Genomic DNA, 25661 nt, shown 5'->3' on the forward strand with positions numbered 1-25661 from the left:
ATCATTCTCTTCTCAGACTAGAGGAATATATTTTCCATCTATTTTTATTTATTTTTAATGCCGGGCTGCCATTCAAGCAGCTTTTCATTTCCATTTGGGCAGACTGACAAAAGACTCAGAAGAGACCTCAGCAGATCACTTTCAGATCATATTAATGCATTAACAAATATGGAACTGAGACTCCTTCAGTGTGACATTAGGAACCTGGTATGAGACCATGTAGTTTGAGGGCTGCCCAAAACAAGCCAGGGCTGCCAGGGGAAGGCACAAACCATGCTGAAGAGCTGATGTGGCACCGTGATGACCAAGGTCATCTTTTGTGAGAGAATGAAAATCGTCTGTTTTTAAAATATAATAGAATCTCATGGGTCTCCCACTTCTTCATCTTTTATGGACTCTTTTTACAACTCAGGCTACATGTTCTTTAGTAGTGGACGAAGAAAAGTCAAATATCCAGGCAATGCAAAGAAATCCCTCTTGTCAAGGCAATGAAATGCTTCACTGCTGTTGCACTTGGCTTCTTGTGCTTTCTTACTGGCAACTTGATCTGCAGAACAACCTGAGTCATTATTGTGAATTAAGTACGTTCTACTCTATATAAATGCTAATGATGACCAAGGCAGATTAGGCATGGCAGATACAAAAAAATAAATAAAATGATGACACTGTGATCTGAATGAGACGAAGCTACATGGTCTGTCGAGCACATGGCTGTTAGCATGATGTTGCAGACAGACCTTTCCATGATGCATTGGGCTTTCTGTGCATAACTACAAGGAACGTTCAGATCACAGTGGAAGTCTGCAAAGAAAGCAAAATGGATGAGCACCTGGTAGCTTGATTTTATTTTATTTTTTTTAATGAAAAGGCCAGTGACACATCTGGAAACAATTAAAACAAAGGTTGAGCTTTTCAGCTAGGAAAAAAGAAAGCAGCATGCTTATGCCATATATAAATAAAACCAGGCTTCAGTACTGAGAGCAGACTGTTTTGTTATTTTTTTTTTTCCCTCTACAGAAAATCTTTTCTTTGTGCCAGGACTAAAATATTAGCAGTGTGTTCCCTCCTCTGTTTAAACAGACCTCACTGCATCTAAGTGCCAAAAAAGTGGAATTCCAGAACAGCAGGTGAAAAGAAAACAGAAGATCAAAAGCAGCTCTGGCTGCCAAGAGAACCTGCAGGACTGCTTGGGGGTGCATGAATAAGTCACGCAGGCTCCTGATGGTGTCAGAGACTTTTGGAAGGTCGTCAAGGAGTTTTTTTTTTCTCAGGCATCCCACATCAAAAAGCAGCACTAGGAGAGAAACTTATAATACATCATGAGGAGTGCACTGAAGGTGCACCCTGTTTGTAGGAGAATGCAGGTGTTTTCCTCTGCATAGAAGTATAGAAGTATAGAAGTAGCTCTAGGAATCCCATGCTTAGATTGGAGCCTGGTAACAGGTTAACATTAAGCAGTGGCTAATTTGTGTATTTAACACATGTGGGGGAACTAAGGAACAAGTGTGGATCTCTGAGCTCATCCTCTCAGCAGAAACAAAGGACACACTGCTGTAAACAGGAGGCCTTAACATTAATTCCTAGTCTTACACCCAGTCTATGTCTATGACCTTCCTCTCTGGTGGGGATGAACACTTTGGGGACGCAGGAAAGAAACTGCTTCAGTGCACCTTACCATAGTAGTCTTTAGAAGAGAGAGCTAAGACAGGCTTCCTTCTCTTTCTGCTCTCTCTGCCTACCACCTCGTGGCACCTTTGGAAAAGACCAAACAAGAGACATCTGTGATCAAAAACTAGGAGAACTTGTCTCAAAAAGCTTGGGCTTATCTTTGGACCCAATAGGCAGTGTTGGGAGCCCTGTGGTGTCCATCTCTTGCCTCCCAACACCCTTGCTGATGGTGACACTAGGCCTGTGGCATGTGCAAGCCATCATCTTGACCAACAGAAACTGATTTCCAGAAGCATCCATGCAAGCCTGCTCTGTAATTACCACAGCTGGGAAATGGAGCCTAAAAAATGACTAACTGGGCAGCATATTGGCATCACCAATGGGATCACAGGTCAGTAGTGCTTCATTCCATTTTTTACTCCTAAATACCATCAAATAATGAAATTTTCTTTAGATAAAGACTACCATTAGTGGTATTAGCTTGAAGTAACACATGTACATCCACTCCTAAAGATGGCTTTTTTTTTTTTTATTTTAAAATTCTGCATCTGAAAACACAGTATGACAGAAAGCATTTATATACAATGCAGTGTTTTTGGTATAATACAGTATTTAATACATCCATTTCATTTTCTGCAAGAAAATTTGCTTTATTGGACAAAAAACCAAACTTCCATTGACAAAGAATACAGCTAAGGCACATTGTTTTCTGCTAAATGAAAGACAAGAGGGTGCAAAAACGGGTAGTGCAATAATTGCTGAAAATCACATTCTACTACAAGAAAAGCATTCTGACTTTGAACTTTGATTACCAGTCAATTTTAAGACATTTCAATATCTCATAAAATACTCCTTTAAATAAATAGCAAAATATCTACATCTTTCAGTGTGTTCCATTTGAATTTCCAATTTTTTTTTAAACTTTGCTGTATATACATGTTTTTGTTTTTGTTTTTCCCTATTCAATAGCTTACAAAATATTTCTGTACAGCTTTATGCATATTATGATCTATAACAAAATAGTTATTTCTTAAAACTATATTACCACCAGTCTTTGAAAATGACAGAATAGGAATAACTTATTATGGACTATGTTAGGCAATACAAAAATCCAATCAACCCAAAACAAAACCAAAATAACAAAGTCAGAAAAATCATTTCATTAACTCAAATCAGTTGTTTTTGTTTCACAAATCTTGCTTGCTATGTAAACCCTTCTCAGTTGCCTTTGGGTTGTATATGCATCAGAATCTGAAACAGGGAAGGATATGGGATTCCTAAGAGCACTGCAGCCTGCCGGGAATATTGGTGCTACTGAAACTTGATAGTTCTCCTTGGAGAAAAATATTAATGAAACCCAAGATACCCAAGTCTTAGCAGAAGTTCTTGGCTTCTGCAGACTTTGACAACCTTTGGATAAAGCTCCACAGGCCAAATTTGTGACTTTGATGATACAGCCAGACTCCTCTGTCGTCTATGCCTACTGTTAGATTCCCAACCATCACTCAAAATCTGGCCTCAAGTGGTGAAGTTCTTCAGCTTTTAAGACCGTACCATTAAGAAGATACATCTTCTCCCAGTTACGAGTACAAATCTGACATGAATGCCATGTTCTGCCAGAATGAGTGACGTTGCTCCAGTATTTGTCTCGTGGATCTGAGAGCAGAGTCTGTCCTGTTTACAGTCTGAAGATAAATAAAAAGCTATTGCGTTTGCACTTTGTAGGTAATTAAATCAACCTTCCTTATCTACAGTAAGCTGCAAAGACAGAGCTCATAATTTGCTAAGGTTTATATGAATGTCTGAGCCTTCCTGTGCCCAAAGGGAAGGTCATTTTCTTCCCTTAAAGACTGTGTTTGTAAGCAATTTCTATTGTATTTGTGAAGTGTAAGCTGACAGCAACACAACTGAGCTGTAATAGAAATCTCAAGGTGCCTTTTATTCCTTACACAACAAACAGAAGAAGTGAGCAAGACACAGACAACACCTAACTTTCTCACACAGTTTAAGGCCACATTTAGAAAGGATGAAAGTAAGGCTTTCTTTGAGGGGCAACACACTCTGAATGCCACAATGGGAACAGACACTGAGCGATTCAAAGCCGATAGGCTTTACCCGCAGAAGATCTGAACCACTGCCCTAATTCTGGCCAACAGGTCTGTGCTTTCTTTTGGATATAAGCTTGAAAATAAATGCCCTAGCCATCTTCAAGAATATTCCCAGCAAACTGAAGGTGCTCCCCCAGCAAGAGATTAGTATCTTCTCAATTGAGGGTGTTAATTACAACGGAACCAAAGACAAGCAAAGTCATTACAATATACAAATGCAGCGCAATGAACCGCGCCTAGAATTGTCACTCTGTTATCAGAGGCACCTGTACAGTACCTTGCTGTTTATTTGGCAAGGTTACAAGTAATACTTCTAGGTTTTAACAAAGTAGAAAGAGAATTTGCATAGATTGTACATTCAGTTCAAGGAGATTTCTGGTACCTTTTTTGTTGTTATCAGGTAAACGTATTTGCAGACACAGTGAGGTAGCAGCTGTGATAGCACCATGAGCAAAATAAGGTAACCAAGGCAGAAGCAAAGAGCAGAGTGATCTATGCACTACTGGTAGTATCAAGGAGCAAAATCAACATAGTACCTGCAGCCTCACATTGTGAGGGTTAATTGCTCGACTGCAGGAAACCTAGTGCTGCTGTGGTCCTGGGCAACACGGGCTGTTTGTTAAGATCTTGTTGCCTCAATTTTCAGTGCTCTCAGCCTGATTCTCCTTTTCCTTACAGTGGTGGTGATGGTGAAGGCTTTCAGAAGCTGGCCTCTTCTATGCTGCACCTCCGAAGGGAGCTCTTGAATAGTCTACAGGAAGAAAGGTATTTCCCAACACAGTCCTGCCCATACTTGCTAAGGCTCTATATGCCATATGTTGTCTACAGCATCCTGTCTGCCCTCTTGGTTTTGCTGCTCTGTGCCTGCCCAGCTCTGTGTGGCTGGGCCTCCTGTCCCAGGAACTGCTGCAAGGCTCCAAAAGGCAGTGTCCCACCCCGTCCAGTGCCAGCTGGCTCCTACTCTGCTCATGGACATCAGCCAAATGCTTTCAGTTGCCATTGAATATGAGTTTAATGCAGTGTCCTAAGAATCCTTCAGACTATCTTGGAGGCCTTGAATAGATGAAATGAAAGCACATGGCAGTCATTATCTTCTCACTGTCAGACTGAAGCTAAGGACAGCAGGAGACAATGCTAACTGCTTTCTACCAGGTCAGTCTTTGCTGATGAAATAACCAAACTGACTATTACATATCTTAAAAAACCATGCTGCAAGAGTTGGGAAAAGATACTTGCTGTCATTTTTTTCAGATTCCTTCATGTATATTAGTAGTGAGTTGACTGAAGGCTGCTCAGAAAAGCAAACTCTTCTGATTTACAACTAGGGGTTTTGATGAAGCCTAAGGGATTTGGCTCACACAAGTACAAAACTTCCTGCCCGACGGAAAGCAATGGAGTTGGCCAAGGTTCCATCTGGCCAACTCCTGAAGCCCTGGGAGCTGGGAAAACGAGGAGGGTGTGATAGCCAGCAGCAAGCTGGCAGCTCTCTGACAGCTGTGATGAAAGAACTAGGGAAATCAACAAAAGTTGGTTCTAATTGTCTGACCACAATTAAAATCTGGGTTTTGTTTTATTTTTATCTGGGAAATCAAAACTAAGATCTCATAATATCAGTATTTCTCAGGCTTGTTGTGCATAGAAGGTGGCCAGTTTCTTCAAAGAGTTCCTGTACAACTATGTCAAACTTTTGCAGAGTTTCAGTACTTTCTTTATCTTTTGCCTCTCCCTTCAGTCAAGTTTAGAATATTCCAGCTCTGACTTTCTACTCTGGTCATTACAACACGAGTGACTGAGGCTTCATTAATATTGTGATTAGTGCTGTAGGACAGAAGGTGACTATACATCAGTTGGTCCTTCTGAAGGTGCTGCAGGCTCATTAGGTGGCTGTTGAACAGCTATACATGCATTCTAAATTAAAGCTGATAGCTAGGAAAGTTGATCTGTAACTCACAAATGCATACTCCTCCATCTCTAGGCTCAGTGGTAATGAAGACTGAGCAACAGAGATACAGATAGAGTTCCTTGTATAATACTTGCCATCATGGAGGGATTGTTAAAATTCCCTGCTTGCTGAGAGCACAAAAAATAAAGGCATAATTTCAACTGTAAAAAGCCTTTGAATATCAGAAAATGAAAATATAAATACAATCACTTAATGTCCAAATGTTACCAAAGAAAGAATTGGACACTTCTAAAAATAAACTGTCATTTCAGCTGTTTCTGTTTGCCTCAAGGTTTAACATTACCATATAAACAGGTTTGCATATCACTAAGACCGACGTTGGATGTAATTCATTAAATCATGTATGTAGCTGTTCTGCGTTTGGCCACGTTTCCTTTCTCTGTAATTCTGATTGATCACAGAAGTTCTGTGGCTATTGTGCAGCGAGGGCACAGAATTTAAATGAGCAAAGCATTACACACAGAGGGCAAATGCATGCATATGGAAACCCACCCCCTGCCACAGAAAGAGGTTCTGATCAAGTTGGCTTTCAGCTGGAGTCCCATTCAGCAAGGAGTAGCCAGCGTGATTGGAAAATAACACCAGCACATTCAGATGGGATGCATAACTTGCTTGTTTTATATGAACTGTGGGTCCCTGCTCTGAATTCTCCTTTTCACCAAATGTAAGATCTGTGAAGTTATTCTCTTCTAACAATATATGATATTCACTCCAGGCTCCAAGTGCCTGCCACTTCAGGACCAGAAAAGCCACTCATCAGTGCTACCACTGCCATGGTTGGAGCAAGCTCTGGTTCCTGATGGAAGGAGCATTGTGTCCATGGATTTTACTGCACAATTACAGCACTTCCCCAACAACTCAGACATGTCTCTGCAGGACCTCTGTCTGTGTCTACATACTGACAGCTACAGCAGAGGCTGTACTGTAGGTCCAAAGCTTGACACTCACCCAGAAGATGTTCCAAACAGAGCATCTCAGCCTTTAAGGATTTCAATCGCATACAGTATTTACTGATAGCATACTGTCTCACCCTTTTTATTGATGTGGACTTGACTCTGGAGTCCTTACTCAGGATCAGTGCCCTGTGAAAGCTCTGCCTGAGGAAGGACCTCTTGTTTTAAGCTGACACTGTAACAGCAGCACAGGGAATGTCAGCTTGTTATTAAACTTCTTCAGCAGATGCTCATTGTCTTTCAGAAAACAAACTAATATTAAATATATATATATTTCAAACCTAGTATAGGATGTAAGTAGATACTTCAGCATCCACTTGAGTTCTTTTCCCCTTTTGAACTAAACCAAACTAATCTGTGCCTTACATTTTGAATGACAGGACTGACAGGTTTTCTTCTAGCCACAGAAAACTGGGTTGCTGTTACCTTCTGTTTCACCTAGTTAACAACGAGAACTTCCTAACAAAGTAATTAAAAACACTCTTGTTTAAAAATAAAAAAGTATCAAATTTAAAAATCAAGTTATCTGCATGTGTGTGTGTGGGCACACTTGCTAACGTGCAAGACAGACTGAGGTGTCTGTGAGTATCCCAGCAGTCATACTGAGAACAATCACTGATGGCATTGTTAATCGTGTGCTCTAACTATCAAGTTCTCCATTTATCCACAGGGCTGTGACTGTGGCAGCTGCCACGGCATCAGTGTGACCGAAGCCCTGGATGGATTTCACAGTGAGGATTGGAGGTCCCCAGAAAATCTTAACTTCATGATGGAATGTTAAATTGAAAACAAGCACTGCTAAAACAAAACCAAAAACATACTGAGTAAGTAATAATACCATATTTCTATTATATAAACCTGTTGTCAACTCTGGTTTTAAACACATTTGCCTCTACAGCCAGTTGGAAAGCAAGACCATTATTTTGACTGAATTATTTCAACCAGCTCTCATTGCTACAAGCTTTCCTAAACCTAGAGCTCTCATGACTGTCAGAATGATAAAGAAAAAGGGAGGTGTGAGGGGAAGAAGGCCTTTTCTTAATAAAGGCAGCTTCAGTTAGTAAGATAACACAATCTTCAAGCTGCAAAAGCAGCACCTACTAACTAGTCATTGACTAAAACATAAATAATAAATACCTAAATTGTTCCTTCTATGCATCCATTTTCATGCCAGATAAACATTTCAATGTTCTGCCTTCATGCCAGCACAGCTGACACTGAAATTTCAAGTCCAAAGCAAACTGCAAGTAGCTTTAAACCAATGCTACAGAGAGAAACAGAACAAGCAAGCTGCTGGGATCTCTGTGTCATGGACATCTTGCAAGCACTGTTTAAAAGGGAATTCAACCTTTCTGTGAGATGTGATTACAGAATGACTTAAGGGTCTATTTCCCTCCTGGTATGGAAGCTTAACTCCCATCAGCAGGAAGGAAAGCTAGACATACACACACAGAAGGGTAAACAGATACCTCGCTGTTTAAATCATCAAGATTTTGTTCCTAATTAACCCAATAGCACTTAACATCCTTCTTGGGTCAAGAGATTACCACAGCAGCAACAACAAAGTGCATGTTTTATGCAAATGCAAAATGCATCAGTTGGAGATGAATCTACATAAAACTTATATTTATTTTAAAAAGTTCTTGGAATGTAAGTAAGTGAAATCTTTTCCTGCTGTAGAAAACATAGCTTAGAATGACACAACAGATGCCTGTTTCAAACAGGAAGCAGCCTGCTAGAAACTCTAAAGACAGGTGAGGGTAGAGTTTGCTGAGAGAATAAAGCAAGAGCACTGAGGTGTTGCTCTCCTTCATGTCCAGCTTTGGTCAGGAACCCTGCTCAGCCTTCCAGGTGCCCTGATAAATTTCAAATACCTTTCTTCACACAGAGCCAGGGGACCTGAGACCAAAGGAGGAAATTAGTGTTAAGACTCACTTATTTGTCGCTACTCAAGTTAAGGAAGAAATGTGTTGCTGCAGATTTAGGTCCCAATCTTGCTCTCACTGACCAAAATAATCTCCAACTTGGAACTGAAAAGGCCAAACGCCACTGTTGTACTGGTACTGAGCAACTCCACTGCCTGAGAAAAAAACAACAAACATGAGCAGTCACAGCCCAATCTGTGCCCACTGACGCACACTTCTGTGCAGGAAATCTGCAAAATACTGAGTGCTGGTGAGCTTAGAAAGACCCTGCACATTCCAAAGGTCTGAAATCCAAACTGCTTCTCAGTCTTTTAAAATAATACTTGAAGTAGCCAGACCCTGAACCTGACTACATGAGAAATGAAAAGCTGATACTGCGAAACACCGGTTCCACGTAGAGTTCATCAGGAAATTAGTCTGAAAGTCTCCGAATGTCATCTGAAGGCCCTTGCTTCAGCTCTAAGATGACAACAGACATTAGCTGTATCTAGAATTACTTTATGTTACATAAAAAAAATAATTATGAGGGTGTACCATAATTATTTCACTTTCTAAGGTAATGCAGCCATCTGGGATACAGCCTGCAGTAACTAACCTCCCCAGGAAGCATAAATAGAAGGGAATTTTGCTGTGATTTATTTATGGTAGCAAAATAATTAAAGCCTATGAAACAGCAGAGGTACAGACAAATTTATTTTAAAAAAACACCACTTTTAGCAGCTGTTCCCTCACTGCCCTCTCCATGGCTTGATGCTGCTGTTGCTTCGAGGCCCGCACGGCTGGGCTGAACCAAGCCGCTCGGACGGAGCTGATGGGGAGAGCAGTGCCAAAGGCCTTGTCAGATGATTTGGTAAGAAATAATTACATTGTGATATGTAACAAGAAAGTATAATGTTCCCTTAGGGGAAACCTGGTGTGAGATTCACGTACGAGCAAGGTTCAATTCCCTTTTAAAACCCTATGTTGAAGGAGGGCGTACCGGCTGCTACCTCAAGCGACCGTCGGGTTTGACGGGGCCCAGCTCGGACTTGGGGTCAGGGCTCAGGGAGCTCCAGGCAGTCTGGGTGCAGGCCTGCATGACGGGGCAGGCAGTGGGGCCGGTGCTGCAGATGTCCACGGCCGACCAGATGCTGCCAACCAGGGAGTCCACCCAGGCGTCCAGCCGGGCGCCCACCAGCGCCGCGTTCCTCTTGGCCTGGTCCATGCGGGCGGCGCTGACGGGGATGTTTAAGATGGGGTTCAAGCCCTGGAAGCTCTGCTCCATGTATGCATTCTTTGGAGGCCCGCTGTGATACTTCATGGCTTCCTCTGGAAAAGGCAGAAACAAAAACTCCAGAATTAGTGTGCTGAAGAAAACCTTTGGGGTTTAAAGGGTTCGGCAGCCTCACAGCTCCTGCCTATAGCTGGAGCCTGAGCAACATGCAGTACCCGAGGAACTCATTTTGCATTCAGGAAAAGCTGATGTCTCTCTCCCCAGAGAGGAGGCCTGCAGATACCCTGACAACACCCACACAGACTGTGCTTTGAAATGGGGGAATGGTTCAAGGAGACCCGAGGTGAGAACATTCCAAACTGAGTTCAGACCGTCAAGTGTTTTCAATGACTTGTCTAGCAGAAAGAGCTGTGATATCAGCCTGGTTCTCTTCTAAACAGATTCCCCTTCCCCTGCTATGGAAGCCACAACACTGGTAAGCAGTATCTGCCTCCAGAAGCCATGCGGTGACACTGCTGGTACAGAAAGGACAGTGTCATGGCCCTGGACAGACCCGACAGGGCTGGTGGCACTGTGACCCCATCACTGTTCCTGGCAGCGCTCCAGCCTCGCTGGGTAAGTGCTCTGCAATGACAATCGTATTTCAAGCACTTGTACTGAATAATGGATCAAACCCATTTCCCAACGACACTTCCCCTTGTATTGTGGTGGCTTTTGTTAGAGTAACTCCTTTACCTCAGTCAAATGCAGTACATAGTTAGTAAAAGTCACTGTCAGACTGTGAAAACACCTTCAAAGAACTTCAGCCCGGTCTGAGGCTTGCTGACTTCTGGAGGTAGCTAAGATGCTACTCATAACAAAAAAATTCACTCAGTGCCTCTAGGGAGTAAATTCTCAACTATTTCTTTCTGTTCTCAGCTGACTTCTCTGCCATCTTTGCTCCGGGCAGCACAGAGGATATGTTCAGCTCTGCCAACATACACAATCTGAAACACAAAAAGGGCCCATTCAGGGCGCTCCAGGCTAGGAAAGCCACTGGGTTCAGATATCATTTAGAGGCCAGGAATTACATATTCACGTCTACAATTCCTTCCACATATCCTTGCTGCTCACACTGAGCCCTTTCTTCCACACAGAGGACAGTATCTTGGGCACTGGCAATAAATCAGTACATTTATTTAGAGGGAAAAGGAACACTTAATTGAAGCTTTGCTGTTACATTTGCAAAGTCTTTAATGTCAGATACAGTGCAAGTCCATTACTTTAAATCCCCAATTAAATTAGTTCTGCAGATCCCCATCACCATTATACATGGTTTAACTATTCCTGCATTCATCTCTCTGCCCCTTTTTTCCTTTAAATGGTAAATATCCAGAATAACTTCTAGTCAGAAGGAGTATGTCAGAAGTATGCTCTGCCAGAGCACTGCAGTTTAAGAAACAAGAAGAGTACACATGATCAAATTTCCTCCTTTGGAAATAATTAAATATGGAAATTTGTTTGTCAACATATTAATTAAATAGGAGCATTATAAATAAAAATCCCCAAACAAGTAAGAGTTGGCATTACTAGCAGGATCATCTGACTGAAACAGGCAGCTCAGAGAGCTTCCTGAATTGAAGGCTGCCGTGCATGTGTTTGCTGTGTGGAAGAGAGATGTTTTTCCAGACAAATAAGAGGATGAAACAGAACTCGCTCGTTCTCAGACTTGTCCCAGGCTTCAGGACTTTGTGGTAGGAATAAAACCTGCAAAAGCCAAAGGACAAGGTACTGGCAATGCAGCAGGAGATAATCTTTTCTCTGAGTCTGTGACCCTTTGTTGCTTCAGGTCAGGGGACTGCTTTTGCAAAAATAACACTGATAATCTTAAGGCCTTCAACAAATGTAAATATCTCCATTTTGCTATTGCTGTAAACTGCTGGACACACCGTACTTCTCCCAGCAGCACACTGCTGTGGTGTTCTGCACCACTGAGTGACCGCTGCACTCCGCTCCAGAACCAAGTGTGCTGCATGGATGTGCCAGCAGAGACAGTGCTCAAAGTGCATAAAGGAACTGAAGGGAACCCTTTTTCTTTAAAGTAACCTAAACAAGTATTATCGGACAGAGCTGGTGAACAGCAGTCAGTGCAGAGCTACGCATCAACAGGAACTTCTAACCCAGAACCCACTCCTTAAGCCTCCACATCTTTGTTCAAGAGTTCACAAGAGAAAGTAATGACCTGTTTATGGCCCATGCGACTCATCCACGCTATGGGAGATGTTGGATGCTATTTCTCTGTGCAGTAGCGATAAGAAAGAAGATATAATAATGACTTTATAACCTACTGGGCTGGGACAGGAGGGAGATGTGGATCCCAAGCCCTGAAACACCGCACAAAGGCAGGCTGGAGCTACTCTGCATCATTTTAAAGCACTTACTTACACTTCAGTCCTTGCTCATGAAAAAATAATGAATGCATGTAAGGCCTGCCACCGTGAGATGTGGTTTTAGACATTTAAGACTCTGCAGTTACATCAACCAATTCAAAATTAACTGTACTGCAGGCAGTAAGCCAGATATTTTTTTCCAGCACAAACATCCATATGGTCCTTTGAGGTGGAAGACTTACCAATGCAAAATATGTCCCACTGACTTAATTACATTTTTAAAAAATAAGGGTTTTTTTTTGTGCCCCGCTGCTGTTTGGACCTCACTATGGGAGGGCATTTCCCTCCTCAACTGACTCTCCTTAGCATAACTCCTTTGGACTTAGCACACAGCCTGCAGTCAGCTGCACAGGCTGGGATTTCAGCAGTTCTGTGTGGGTTTGTTCATTCTGCAGAAAAAGCCAACGAGTTTAGACAGAGAGTGGGCTACGGAATGAGAGAAGCAGTTACCTTGGTACACACGAAGCTGCTAGACCTGTGGGCTTTTCTAAGCAACACAGAACGTACAGCTTTATTTCCTTACTTGAATTGCATCGAAGCCCTCTGGCAAAGAGCTAATTTTTTATTGACATTTGGTTTGTTTTCTCTTGCAGCAAACAAGACAGTGCTGCATTTGCTCATTGCAAAGTTAATCGACTCCTTGTCAACTGGATCTGAACTAAATTTCAAAGCAAATCCCTGTCTTCAGGGTTTTTCTTGGACTGATGATTCTAGGGCATGTCTACACTCCTGCAGCCACAGGCCTGCCTGCTGCTGTTACTACATTTATCAAGAATGTGTCATGTTATAGCTGGTAAATTTGAAGAAATCGCAGCAGTTCTCACACAAGTTGCCACCCACTTTATAATCTGTATAGATGCAATTAGAATTGATTGAGCCACTGCAAATAACCAACAGCAAAACAAAGGTTTCCCAGTATATACTTAATTAAGCTGATCCATAAATATGGATTAGGTTAAAAGGTTTCTGAGATGTATGTGTGCATCCCAGGATGTCTGCTAATGCCTCCAGGTCTTTGAAAGAGGCAGCTGTAGCTGAAGGGCACTGGGACCATGGGGTGGTGTTTGAGGCTCCCTGTCCCGCTCTGGGGCAGTGGGAGCTCCACACCAGAAGCATGTGAATGCACCAGGAACCAAACATGAAAGGTACCTCTGCAGAAGGCTGCTCTCCTTCCCTCCTTCTTTGCTTGAGGGCAGAAGTTTTTAAGTAATTTATTTATTTTCAATCCAGTGTTTGGTATCGGCTTGAGGTTTGGGGCTTTATCTGCCCCAGAAGTGAATCTGCCCACTGGCTCACAGTAACTTACTTAGCTTTTATAAAATTACATTAAACACACAGCAACTCATTAGCATCACTCCAGCTGGGAGACCACTGTCAAGGCTTCGTATGAATATAAACTCAAATTTGAAAATGAATTGGTTTGGCTTTTTCCCTGCACCTCTCAGCTTCAGGGAGACATGTGCAATCCCACCTGGCAGGAGCACTTGCACAGACTTTGTGCAGCAAAGAGAAAGAGATGATGGGGATGCAGAGCCAACCCCCATGGAATTTGCTGCCTAAAGCAGACAGTAAGAAACCCTCATCCTTGTGTATGATCACTGCTAGCCATCTTCTAGCAATAGTCTCCCTGTCTTTTCCACATTACATTTCTTTTCTTTCTTGGCCTGGAGCATTCCAGTGGTCTGTGGCAGCTCTCCCATGTCTTTACAGTGAGCATGGAGACCTTGGCTGTAACACACTCAGCCATATGGTGAGACACTCTTGAGTCACCATTTAAAACAAACAAACAAACAAACGAACAACAGAATCTGACTGTGCAGGACACAGGGAGAATGAGATACTGGTGGACCAAGTGAAGCTGAACCTGCTTTTACCAAATCAGTTATTTGACAAGTTCACTTATTTCACACTGTTTTCTTCCTCCAACCATGCAAACACCTGAAGGCACTCCTGAGCCAGAAGGACCTGCTGAGGGCAGAGCTGATCAGAGACACAACTCAGAGAAAACAGACACAGATTTGGGTGACTGGAGGGGAAAGAGGAGCAATAAAGGATAAATAACACTGGACTCAAGCTTTCCGCTGAAATAGCTTTGGGAGTTTCATTTACTGTGGAAACATCCCAAACCTCCAAGTGTACTCAATCATTCCATGTAAGAATGGATCTCGGATCTTTTATAGGTCCAGTCCTTGTGCAGGGCAGCAAATGCTTGTCTTTAAACAATTTACATTCTGACAGTTATGCACATATGGACATAATATCACAGGAAAAAACCTGTCTCTGATTTCCCTTCATGGCTTTACTTGCATACACAGACTCTAGGCCCAAACTAGTAAGTAAGTGGGAATAGAAAATGAATAACTAGCTGCATATGCTGTTCTTATAAACTGCTAAATGAAATGTCTTTGCTGGTAGCTGTCCCAGAATTAATGTTTTTAGTTTGGATTGTAATCATGAATTTTGAGAGAGAGATACAGGAATGAACATGTCCTGCTTTACTTAAGAGAGGAGCAAGTTAACTCCCCTCATGGTGCTAGGAAAAAGAAAGCAGCTTCACCCTGTGCTCTGTGCTGGACATGTGTGGATATGCAAGGATTTAGGAAATGCAGTGACAGTTGTCATGTTCTTGCTCTAGAGACACAAGAGCTCAGTGGCTGCTGCCAGATTTGTGCAAACATTTTTTAGACCCAGTCAGACTGTGCACAGATATGGGCAGATCGTTATGTACGTACCTATGTGGACTCCAGTTTTTGCACCTGGAATGTGCGATAGAGTGGGCCTGATCACAGTGAAGCAAATCACACTCCAAGTATACGAAAAAAGCTTCTGGAGGAGCAAATTATCTGCAATGGAAATCTTTCTGACAAGAGCTATGGAGCTTTATTTCCACTCAGGGTGAGAGAATAACAAAACTTGAATCCCTAATAAAACACACTTCTCTCTTCTGCTGACAACTCCTGGCTAAGGCTGATGTATGTTTTACTTTCAGTGTCGGGACGAGACAACAATACTATTCCTTCATTTCAGAGGATTTTTGGCAGCTTTCACATTGTTTACAACAGTAACAGAAATTGTTCTTCTAGAACTTCTAATTCCTCTGTCATATTCTCACAATGCCTTTATTTGGCACAGAAAAATATATTTAAGTAATAAAGTGGTGACAAACTGACTAAGGCTTGAAATCAAAGCTAAATGACAATTGCCAGCACAGAGCACAGTAATGTCACTGAGACAGAAAGTCTTAAAAAAACCCAAACAAACAAATCTGAATTGTAAATATCATTCTCACTACAGCAAAGTGTCTCTATCTGCCCCTGTAATTAATTTTCTCCTTTACCTTCATGCCTCAGCCACGGGGATATTATACATCCCAGCATCAGCAGCAAAGCGCTCCTGAGGCTTTTCCTTGATAATATTGTTCCCAGGCTTTGTATTTCATTCTTACAGTGGATTCTCGTTACCATATGAATAGGGCTCTTTAACAAGGAATACGAGCCAGATCTTCTCTCAGTGAATCAATGGGACAACTTTTTCTTTCTTATGTGCGGCAATATGGAGCGACTCCCTAATTCCAGTGGAACGATTTGAGATTTGGCATTTGGACCCGAGGGCTCTTGCCTTGCCACCACAAAGCATGGACACGCGGCTGAAGCCTCAGACACGCTTGGCTTTGCTCAGTACTCTCACATAGCAAAAAGCAGCAAGGCTGCTGGCTAGGTGCCACGTTTTCAATCCAATCTGTGCCTCAGCTGTTAAATTAGCAAAGAACATGCAATTCGTTCATTTGCAGGAGACGAGTGTAACAGCCACGTTTAAAGTAGGCTGCTTCAAACTTATTTTTCAAAACGTGTCCCTGCCTTGTGGCTAATGAGAGCAGCAGGTTGTCCGTGGTATAGTTTTTCCTTTAGAAATGATGTCACCAAATGCTAGAAGAAGAAACCAGCATGCTGGCTGTCCTGGTGAGAAATGTGCAGCATCAGGCTCCTGCTGAGCACGAGCAGGGAGGCATTAGCGCTCAGCGGTTGTCCGGTGGTGCTGTTACAGAAGCAGCACGCGGTGCTGGAAGGTAAAGGCCTGCCTCAGTTTATTTGCTGCCTCGTCAGGAAGAACAGCTTCTGAAAACTTAAAAGGACCGTTCACATATCTATCAATTTTAAGATGCCTAAAGTTAGGAATATTTATATTAGGCAGATGGGAGCACTTGAGCACATTAAGAAGAACAGTGAAGACATTCCTAACAAGAAGCTCATTTTGATCACAGCTAACAAGAGAACAGGTGTGGCTGCAGACTGTGCTCTCCCCAGCCCAGCACACAGAGCTGAGCACACAGTGTGTGGGCTGCTGGTGGTCCCAGAGTGGCTCAGTGCTGCTTTGGTGGGGAAGCAAATGGTTTCCTTCTACAAAATCTAACAGGGTCTGATGCTGCACACACCATGGCTGCTGCATCTACTGGTGTTTGTAACGCGTGTTTGGCACGCACTGAGCAGGCTCTGGCAGGGATCACGCAGAAGCGAATGCCTGGACATGACAACTTGTCAGGTAGCTCTGGCCTAGAGTTATTTTCACTGATTCAGTATTTCATATATTAATGTTTTTATTGCTAAAGACACCGCCTTTGCCAAGATAACAGTTTAAACACCTTTAACTCTTCATGAGCAATTGTGAATGCAAAGCTTTGGAGAAGGGTCCGTTTTTCTTTCTAAGTGATGGCTCTTATGATAGCTGTTACTTCTGAGTCTGAACTTCCCTGGATTTTGAACTGTACTTATTTTAAAGACATCAATAGACTTGTGTTCAAAGTGGCTGCCTTGTTTGGGCTGGATACAGACACTCGGCTTGTCTTGGTTCAACAATTTCACCTGATTTACTATTCATAATATTCCTCTATTTTCGCTGCTTCCAGTGCCGCACTACTTCATTTTTAACAGTGGCATTTACAATGAATACAGGCAAAATAACTGAATTATTCCAGTAACAAATAATAAAACTTACCTTGTTTGATAGGCTGCCGATTTGAGAAGGTGAGAGGCGTAACGAGGAATTTGGTCTCAGCTACCTGGACCCAATGGTGCAGAATTTTTATTGTCCAGACACCGGGTCTCAGGGGCAAATTCAAGGGTGGTTTGTAATGGGTAAATTCTGCACTGGATTCAATGAGGATATCGTACGTCGCTGCTATTACGTTGACCGGATCCACCCAGATGACAGTAACAGTGACGTTGGGGCCCTTTCCCCATTTCTGCATGCCAACTGGCTCGTCTGTCGGCCCCAGCAGTCCTCCGAAATTCCGGAAAAGCCTTTCCTTGGCGTCCCACTCCGTGCCAATCTGAAATCAGAGACCGAACCACTGCTAGCATCATCTCTGCGAGCTGAGACTCCTGTGCCAAAGAGGGGCTCTCACACACAAGCTGTATTTCTCAAGCAACTTTCACAAGGTACATGGATGACTACATTGATAATAAGAGTGATGTAGCAGGCTTCAGCAGCTCTGCTTTTGCTCCACATGAAGGCAGTCAATAAAGGACCAAGCCCAGTGACTGAACACTGGCTATTGCAAAGCATAGGACCTATCATCTCCTGGGCATTCTAACACTTGAGAGACAGAGCCTGCAACACAGACCTAGCCAGCTACGGCTAAGAGTAAGGATGAGGCTTGTACTGACTTCAGGACAAATCACTTTGGGCCCTTTACTACAGTCTGTGCACGAGGTGTTGTTTCCTTGCACTCCCTTCCTGCATGATGCAAGTTACTTCTGGTAAACTCTCTGCTCCCTGTCATAATAGTGTCATTGTTTTTTTATTTATTCCTAACTAACAGTAAAGCAACTGATTCACAATCTAGTGTAAATATTTAATGGACCTTCCCTTTCCCTAGCAGCTTTCATATTTCACTGTTCTTTATACGAATTTTAATGGTTCAACCATAACCCACGGGATGACACAAATTTACGAGCTGCTCCCATTAAGCATTTGTACACTACCGGAAAAAAAACAAAACAACACAACATCTGTAAACAGATGGCATGGAAATGTAATAATTGCCTCTCTTAGGGCAACTTTACTTTTTACTATTCCAGCACCAGGTCTATGAGGGCTGCTCTGAAAGTAATGCCTCCAATTTTATTATGTTGGTGGGATGGCAGCAGGGGCAGAACCTTCCCACCAACATCCCATTACAGTTGTTGCTGTGGGACAGACGGCAGCAGAGGGGCTCTGACACAATGGTGTCTGACATGGAGGTGTGGATGAAGCAAAGGGGGGGAACTGAATTCCTCCATGCAGAAAAAAATGGCGCCCACTGACATTCATGGACACTTGCTGAATGCTGATGGACACCTAACAGTGGACATGAGCACAGCTGAGGCAGTGGGTGGAGCGTTTCAGCAACAATGCCATCAAAGCAGCTATGAAACAGTGGGTCACCTTCACTGGAGCTCATTTCTACATGAGCATGGCATGCAGCTCTTGTTTATTGCTAGTGAAAATGCACAGCTAACGATAGTGACTGTTAAAGAAATATTTTTTTTTTGTAGTTGAGAATTTGCTCTATTAAACAGTGCTATTATGCTCTTTATATGTGCTGTAGTTTTCATGCAAACACACAGGCTGCATTACTTTCAGAGCAGCTTACGCAGCATGCCCTTACAGGGCTGGTGTTAACAGACAAGTTCTATCCATTCTCAACAAGGCAACAGAGTGGATCACAGTACTGAAGGTCACATATTAGCTTTTGGGTGAAGTGCCCATCTTCCTTGTCCCATAAGGTCCTGCTCTCATGACCTCAAATCAAAAGCAATCAGTATCAAAAAAGATTTGAGTGACCTTGTGGGAAGGGAAGAACAGAAGAAGCCCTTGGCTCTTTTTTGCAAGGAGATATCTGATGCTATTCTTCGGAGAGACATACAGATGTCCACACCAACCTGGCACTGAAATCCCTGTTAGTCCTCCTGGTGCTCTTTGGCCTTAATCTCCAAATGAACAGCGGTGATGACATATAAGTCAATTTATTCCCTACACAGAAACCACAGGACTCTCTCAGATATCTCTGGAGTCCCATCCATGTGCAGACAGGATCCTCTCTTTCAGTAAATGTGGATATTGAAGAGTTCCCCAATGCTGCCCTGTCCTTGCCCCTCATATTTACCTCACACGGGTCTCAGGCAGAACCTGCTTTACTCAAAGTGTAACAAATGATGGTAACCAGTTTACTTAAAGATTTTTCTTTGAGACTTCACCTTAGTTGATGAAAATAAGTGGTACCAATTTAATGTTGTAGTCCCCCAAATCTGGAAAACTTACCTACTACCTGATATCTACTACCACTGATGTGTATTTTGGAAACTGTCTGGTTCTGAGTCCAATTTAAATAAATCCCCGTGTTTGGCACTCAAATTACAGGAGGACTACTAGCAAAAAGCTACAAGGCCAGCACAATGAAAGCCTAACATCCTAAACCCACCTGTCTTTGTAAGAATTCCTCCTACAGGACTCTGACACAGCAGAATAAGAGACAAAATGAGCCTTCTACTGCTCTGCCATCAGCCCAGCAGTGCCTGGTATTTCCAAGGTATTTCGCCTCGCACACCAGCTAATCAAACCTGACAGTGCAGCACAGATATCAGACCCCAGCAGCGACTGCCTTGAGGAACTGTCAGAGTGAACTCTCCTGACAAAGCCAACTGAATATGTATGGGAATAAGCTGAGAAAGAAAATTTCCTGACCAGATCTTACTGCCTACTCCACTGACCCTCGCTGGGCATGGCAATCTCACACTTCCCTCTCAAGAGACCTGGACATAACGAAGCCACAACACGTGAAACAAATATGCACTCTCCTGGGCAAAGAAAACCCTGCAAGGAACAGCTGCTTCTGCCACACCTGGTATTTCTTACTGAATTGCTCTGTTAGGAAAGCAGACTTTATCCTCAAGAACTAAACATGTTAAAGCATCCCCCAAACCCAGCAATGTTCAAAGCAGTTAACAGTATCAGGCCGAGACAAACTGGAGATTGTGTTTCAGTCTGTGAACGGTGAAGTCCCCCTAAAGCAGTGCTGACCACCATATGAGAATGGGAATAACGTCATTCAGGGATCTTGCTATCCAAGGATTTCCTAGTAAGTCAGTTAAATTCAAACTAGAACAGAATTTAGGAAGTACTGCTAGCTTTCCCCTTGGAGAAGGTTTTCCCACCACTAGACATACCTCCCTCAAAGGCTTCTGTTTGAAAAGACTCCACCCAAAGTGGCCTATCACCCACCTGTACCGAGATGTCTGATATTACAGGCCAGAAGCTGTAACAGTCCTGTAACATTTTTCACAGCCCCTTAAAACATCTGAAGTAGGCTTTCACTTTCAAATGGAATACACAAAGTATAGGCAGGAAACAAATAGTAACAAGTAACTGATAAAATATGAAGAGCCAACATTTTCCATGTCATTATTTTAATCATCACTATTTTGGGCTTCAAGAGCAAGCACTGTGAATGGTGGATGTCTGGAAATCTGGAACTTCCTCACTGGCTTCTAACTCCCAATTCTATCTCTGTTCAGTCCCCAGATAAAATTTTCCCAAGATAAATTATGCCTTGATTATGGGTTTGTGTCTCATTGCTCACCACAAACAGGACCATTAGGTTCACACAATGCTCACTAATTGCCTGCCACCTAGTTTATTTTATTCTCTGTGATGAATCACAAGTCTTAACAAGACTAGAAATGAACTTAGTGTTCCACTGATATGCTCTGAGCTGAGACTTCTAGTACTCTACAGCAAATCAATCTTCCTCCTTCCACGTAGAAGTTTTCATTGATCTAGACTAATTGGAGATACACTATGTGTATTATGTACAAGCCAATTTTAGGAGATGTGGGAGTTTCCAAGAAAGAAAGGAGGAAACACTTGGAAATGATGTTTCTTGGATTTCCTGTAATGATATTTTATTTTCTCAGCCGAAGACTGAATGCAGGAGCCCAGTGCAATTGGAACACTGTTATTAACCCCACTGATCATTCATACGGTGTATGATGAAGTCCCCTACTCAGGATACAAAGTCTGAGAAGCAAAGACAAGGAGTAGAGGGCAGGAAGGGCTGATCCTGCCCAGAGAGAACCTGTCTCAGCTGCCACTCTGGTTGTGTCTCAGTGGCACAAAGGCACCCAGGAGCGTGTTCAGCATGTCTGTGCTCTTTCTGGCTGGTCCCACTGGTGTAAGCTGGGGACAAAACTCCCATTTAAAAGACTCCATTCAGTTTCAAGCTTCTGCCAAATTATGGGATGAGATTTGAAAAGGAAAACCTGCACAGATTTATGTCCTATTAAGTCCACATCATAAATTTCATTTTTGGTGGTTAACCTGCAAACATCGATGCCCTCACCTGAGCGGAACTGCTAAATTTGCTTTACACTTGACTTGGGCAAAGAGGTGGCATTTTAATAAGTGGCAGCAGATGACAGGCTTTGCAGCCACACTGAGGCTGAAGAGGTTAATGCTGGATTTATATCAGGGTAACTGGGAGAACAATTTAGCTCAGAGGCAGAGATGCCTGCTGGCCAATGGAAGGCAGAAAGTAAGACAAACAATTAAGCAAAAACAACTAAATGATTGACTTTGTACCTCCTGATCTTTTAAAACATAAATCATTTCTGAAAAGAGAGGACAATCCAATTGTCTAGGTGAGAAAAACTAAGGAAAATATGTAAGCAGCCACCAAAACTCTTCTCACGGGTTTCAAATAGAAGATTTCCTCAACCTGAAAAAAACTCCCAGTGACCAAATCCCTGCCATGCTTTTGCACTGACACAGGTCACTGCAGCAGTGGGTCCTCCAGGTCTGCCTGCAGCCCAGCAAGGCAACAATCTTCCTTTGTGTTGGGCCCAGTGCACCAAAGAGGCCACGGACACACTGCTGCTTCCCCATCAGGGGACACCAACACAGCTCTGCTGCTCCAGGACATGTAGAGCAGGCTCATGGTTACTGCAGGGCTGGGTTGGGGGAAAAAAGGTTTGGTGCTAAGGCACTGGAGACAGAGAGAATCTGGCAAGTGGCCAGAGAGTAAATTATGGTCCCATGAGTGCTCCCTCCCTACAAGTGAGATGAAGTTAAGATATATTCTTTCTAAATATTTTTATTCTAGTTCTAAAATACTGAGCAAATCCATTTGTTTTTATCATGTAATTAGAAAAAAAATCCTGCTGCTTTTCTAAGGACTCAAAGAAGGCATCAAGCTGAAAGTGAGATAAAAAATACCAAATAAACAGCAGAAGTACTCCTACAAATCACAAGAATTAAAGCTTGTATGATCATTTATCACTGCATGAAATGGCAAGTCTACCATCAGACACATTGATAAACGAAACACACCTTCCATCCATCTCTTTAATGGCACATTAATGTTGTGGATTTGCCATGCACACCAAAACACTGAATCCTACCCAGGCATTTCTTAATTGCCCAAGTAGATGGTAATTTATGGACTTGGCCATGATGACTGGAATGCATTTGTTCAATCAATTTTGTGCCTTAATTGAAATTTGTGGCTTAACATGAAAAATCACAAAATTAACTGCTCAGACAGTCGTATCTTTAAAACAGAACACAGATGTCAGGTTCTATTAGTGGTCAACTTTCCTGATATATTCTAGGGTACACTTTTTACAGTGTATGTCAGATGCTGAGACAAATTCCTACAACAAATAACAGGATTTGTGGGAAATCTCAGCCACTACTGTGATGATTTTCTCTTTCATGTTGCAGCATCAATATTCTACTCAAATGTGGCACTGGTGCCTGACTATCACTAATTTCATGGTCTCTTTTCAGCATATTTTTCAGAGGAACATTTACCACATCCTTGCTGACATCTGGAGCTGCAGAATCACGGCATTTCTCAGCTCCCACATCGCTCTCACAGCAGTCACAACGATCACAGTCACAAAGCTTTTACGTTTCTGAGCCCCTTTTACAACAGTGAATGCCTTCAGTTTGTCAAAGAGGGGATGAGGACACTCAGAGTAACATAAGAAGTGAGAGTTAACCACGGATCCGGGCTGGCAAACAATATTGTCTTTCATAAAGAAACTGCATTACACTACAGAGCCACTCTCAGCTACAAATTACATGGAAATGCGTTTCCAAAGGCTGCTGAACTAGTACACCATCTCTTCCGTGGCTCATAACAGTGTGAGTGAGCAGCTATGAATACTCACCTCTGAGAACTGTAATCTTCCAAAATCACTGGGTGGACTTGCGATCTTGAAGACTTTCTTTGGCATCACCCATGTTTCCAGAGTCTCTAGTTTACTGACAGCCAGGTTGGTGGCATGGTGTCTGATGAGGAAACCTTGGAAACGGTCAGCAAGGAAATAAAGGTGGATGGAAACGGGGTGGCCCATGGGATAGTATCTGCAAGACAGCACGTGCACACACTCATCAGTTACACAAGAGAGACATGAAATCTCCATTTACTTGGAGCTAATGGCTTAAGAAGCATTCATTTCAACTAGAAGATTCACTGCTGTACATTAAGAGATTTCAAATTCATGACTCATTATCAAACATTCTTAGGCTATTCTGATTACCCTGAAACACAGAAAATGTCAGTAGGAATATATACTCATTTAGAAGCTACCCACAGCCATAAGCTCTTCAGGAGATACCTCTCCGTGCCGTGCCAGCCAACGCCCCTCCCTTTCTACCATTTCTGGGTAAAATGTGCCACCGAGAGATATTAAATGGATAAATGATAAACAGAAGATAAACGATGTTCAAGAAATGTGCTTACTGCCCTAAACTGGATGCTCTCCTTTCTTCGTGCCCTCAGCAGGTTTAGTCCATATGGTACCTGACAACGGGACAGCAGAGGGTGCTGCGAGGTTGGGCGAGGGTGAGCCCACGCCCCACGCTGTCCTGCAAACACATCTGCTCCCCACGCACTCCCAAGGGCAGCACTTGGTAGGGCTGTGCAGCAGCAATGGGAGCTGGGATCCAGTTCCTGTATTTTAAGAAATACACTTCATGCTCTTTAAAGATTTGAAACAGTTCTCGACATACATTTTTTACTCACAGCTAAAAAGGAACTGAAAGAAGGTCAACCTAAGAGGAAAAAACACTACTTGGGAGACCTGGAAGCCTTCTGTTACAGTTTGGATTTTAGAGACAATGCAGTCATTGATTCAAATAATTAAAATCTATGGTCAATTGTCTGCTGCAGCCCCCAAAAGATTTGGAATGATTCATGTATGCACACACAGATGCGTTAATAACTAGAAGTCCATTCACGGCTCTGAAATCATCTGCTTCTTTACAGCAGTGACATTAACTGTCAATCAGGCATGTCTGCAACATACTCAAAGCCAACCAGTCTCAAGCCTCCCCATTCAAGTCAGCGAGGACTGGCTCCTCTTGCTAGCACTAAGACAGCTAACCAAGAATGACTTTCCATTACCCTAAACCAGCAGCAGCCAGCAGGAAGTCTCTAGAGCCCAAGAAATAAACATAACAAGACGGGCTACAAACAGGGCCAGCACTGACAGACCAAGTGAAAATACAGCACAGCTATGCAGCCAATACCAGCAACAATCTGACTTCTGTGCTTAGCACTAAGGCCTCCTGTTTCATATGTGCAGCAGCAAATATTTACAATACCCTTGAAATAGTCTGAGTAAATTGTCTCTTGGCAGCAGCGAGCAAAAACATCTAGAGATGGTGAGAAATAAATTAAATCTCAAGCGCACATTAACGCTGTTCCCACAGAAGATGCTGATCTGCAATCTAATTTGGTAGCTGAGCAGTTTACAGGGGGCACGTCTTGCTGAGGCTGTCCCTTGTTAGGAAAGTGAGCAGCACAGTTTCTTACAGATGTCTCCTGGGCAGCTGCGGGCGGCAGCATGGGACTGGCTCTAAACGTGATGCAAACTGGTGGACGCTTTCCTTGCAATGCCTGCAGCAGTGTGAAATGAGCGGGGGTGATGACTGCTATCAGCTAACGTCCTGCTGCTGACAGCCCTGATGGCACTGGGAATGCTGTTGTGGTGCTCAGGCCAAATGCGTTCCTGCTGTCACTGCTTTAGAGACATTCAGAATCATGAGAGAAGGAGGAAGTGCATACATGCACACATGTAGAAAGACAAGAGTATCCATAGAAAAGAGATGTGAATCACAACCTGGACATTACCCCTTTTCTATGACTTAAACTGAACACTTTGAGGGCGCTTAGGAAGATATGAAACAAAGCCTCCCCTGCCCATCAGTGTTTGCAATTCCTTCTTGTGCTGTTTGTGAGGTTGCAGCCCACTGTAATGCAGCTGAGCTTTATCCCAGGGACAGCTGCAATCAACAGTGGATGATGTGACTTCCCTATTTGTCATCTGAGCAAGCCTGAAAAGCACCTTGAGTTCCTGTG

The 25661-nt window shown here is 42.9% G+C and overlaps 1 protein-coding gene across 2 annotated transcripts in view; it reads right to left on the reverse strand.

Annotated features, from left to right (window-relative positions):
* Positions 1–8432: 8432 nt before the first annotated feature.
* The window catches only part of XYLT1 (xylosyltransferase 1), a 145859-nt gene continuing 128630 nt past the window's right edge, over positions 8433–25661 (reverse strand). For both annotated transcript variants that reach the window (XM_065732627.1, XM_065732626.1), the window contains exons 9-11: positions 23467–23662; positions 17252–17585; positions 8433–9925 (exon numbers count right to left, since the gene is read on the reverse strand). In XM_065732627.1, coding sequence (XP_065588699.1) covers positions 9603–9925; positions 17252–17585; positions 23467–23662 — 853 coding nt within the window. In that variant the 3' untranslated portion in view covers positions 8433–9602. The remainder of the gene's footprint in view (positions 9926–17251; positions 17586–23466; positions 23663–25661) is intronic.

The sequence above is a fragment of the Cyrtonyx montezumae genome, unplaced genomic scaffold (assembly GCF_038088225.1).
Source record: "Cyrtonyx montezumae isolate F1298 unplaced genomic scaffold, pur_monq_1.0 scaffold_16, whole genome shotgun sequence".
NCBI classification, from domain to species: Eukaryota; Metazoa; Chordata; class Aves; order Galliformes; family Odontophoridae; genus Cyrtonyx; species Cyrtonyx montezumae.